The following is a 1,079-nucleotide window of genomic DNA, read 5'->3' as shown; positions in this document are numbered from 1 at the left end:
TTGTATATAAAATGGCTATATGTATATGCATAACAGATTCACTTTGCTATAGAGCACAAACTAACACAACATTGCAAATCAACTACACATCAATAAAACTTTTTTAAAATGTGTTAGTGTGTTAGATCTTATACTATATGTTCTTATTGCAATAAAAATATAATTCATTTTAAAAGTTAATAACTCACAATAAAAAGTTACTCTAGGCACAACGGAAACGTGGACCCGAAGCTGGCCTAGCGGCGCAGCTATGGGTGCTCCCAGTGGAAAGATCAACCGGCCGCGACCGGAGGGGAAGAAGAAGCTGTTCAAGCGACGACGAGTGTTGAACCGGGAGCGGCGACTGAAGCATCGGGTGGTCGGAGCTGTGATAGACAAAGGACTGATTACGGGGCACCACCTCAAGAAGCGGGCATCCAGTGCACGTGCCAACATTACTCTGTCTGGGAAGAAGCGCAGAAAACTCCTCCAGCAGATCCGACTTGCCCAGAAAGAGAAAGCAGCCATGGAAGTGGAAGCCTCTCCCAAGCCAACCAGGACTAGTGACCCACAGCCCAAATCAAAAAAGAAGACAAAAGCCCCCCAGGATGTAGATATGGAGGACCTTGAAGATAAGAGCTAAATCTGAATCTCACACCCTTTCCACCAGAAGATTCTCAAGCTGGAGCCAAGAGGACTCGGTGGTTATTTCAGATGATTTTGGAGAAAGCATTGCTCCTTTTCATTCTCCCCGTATTCCTCTTCCTTAATGGCCTACTGACCTGCCCTGGAGGGATGTATTGAGAAAAAGAGAGTAGAAAAGAAAAATTGGAGAGGGAGTCCTAACCAGTCAACTGCATTTATAATAAAGGCCCCTCGATCCCACTGGAAAAAAAAAAAAGTTACTCTAGTTGGTTTTCCTCTGGTTAAATACAGTTGCAGATAACTTGTTACATATGCTAGCACTTTCAGATGATTAGATTTTTGAAATTTTTTAACTAAAGTTGTTAACTTGACCTACCAATTATGAACTTAGTAGAGAGGTTTTCTAATGAAAATTCTATCATACAGTTGTTTTTACAATACAAATGTATTAGTTT

At 41.5% G+C, this 1,079-nt stretch overlaps 1 protein-coding gene across 1 annotated transcript; it reads left to right on the top strand.

The window, feature by feature from the left end:
- The first annotated feature begins 217 nt into the window (after positions 1-217).
- LOC120878025 (uncharacterized protein C11orf98-like) lies at positions 218-867 on the top strand. The gene has a single exon (XM_040260590.1). It carries the CDS (start codon positions 251-253, stop codon positions 620-622), a length of 372 nt encoding a protein of 123 aa, XP_040116524.1. The 5' UTR covers positions 218-250; the 3' UTR covers positions 623-867.
- The last annotated feature ends 212 nt before the right edge of the window (positions 868-1,079 follow it).

This window comes from Oryx dammah, unplaced genomic scaffold, assembly GCF_014754425.2.
Source record: "Oryx dammah isolate SB20612 unplaced genomic scaffold, SCBI_Odam_1.1 HiC_scaffold_18, whole genome shotgun sequence".
Classification (NCBI taxonomy): domain Eukaryota; kingdom Metazoa; phylum Chordata; class Mammalia; order Artiodactyla; family Bovidae; genus Oryx; species Oryx dammah.
This window is presented reverse-complemented; position numbering and strand designations above follow the sequence as displayed.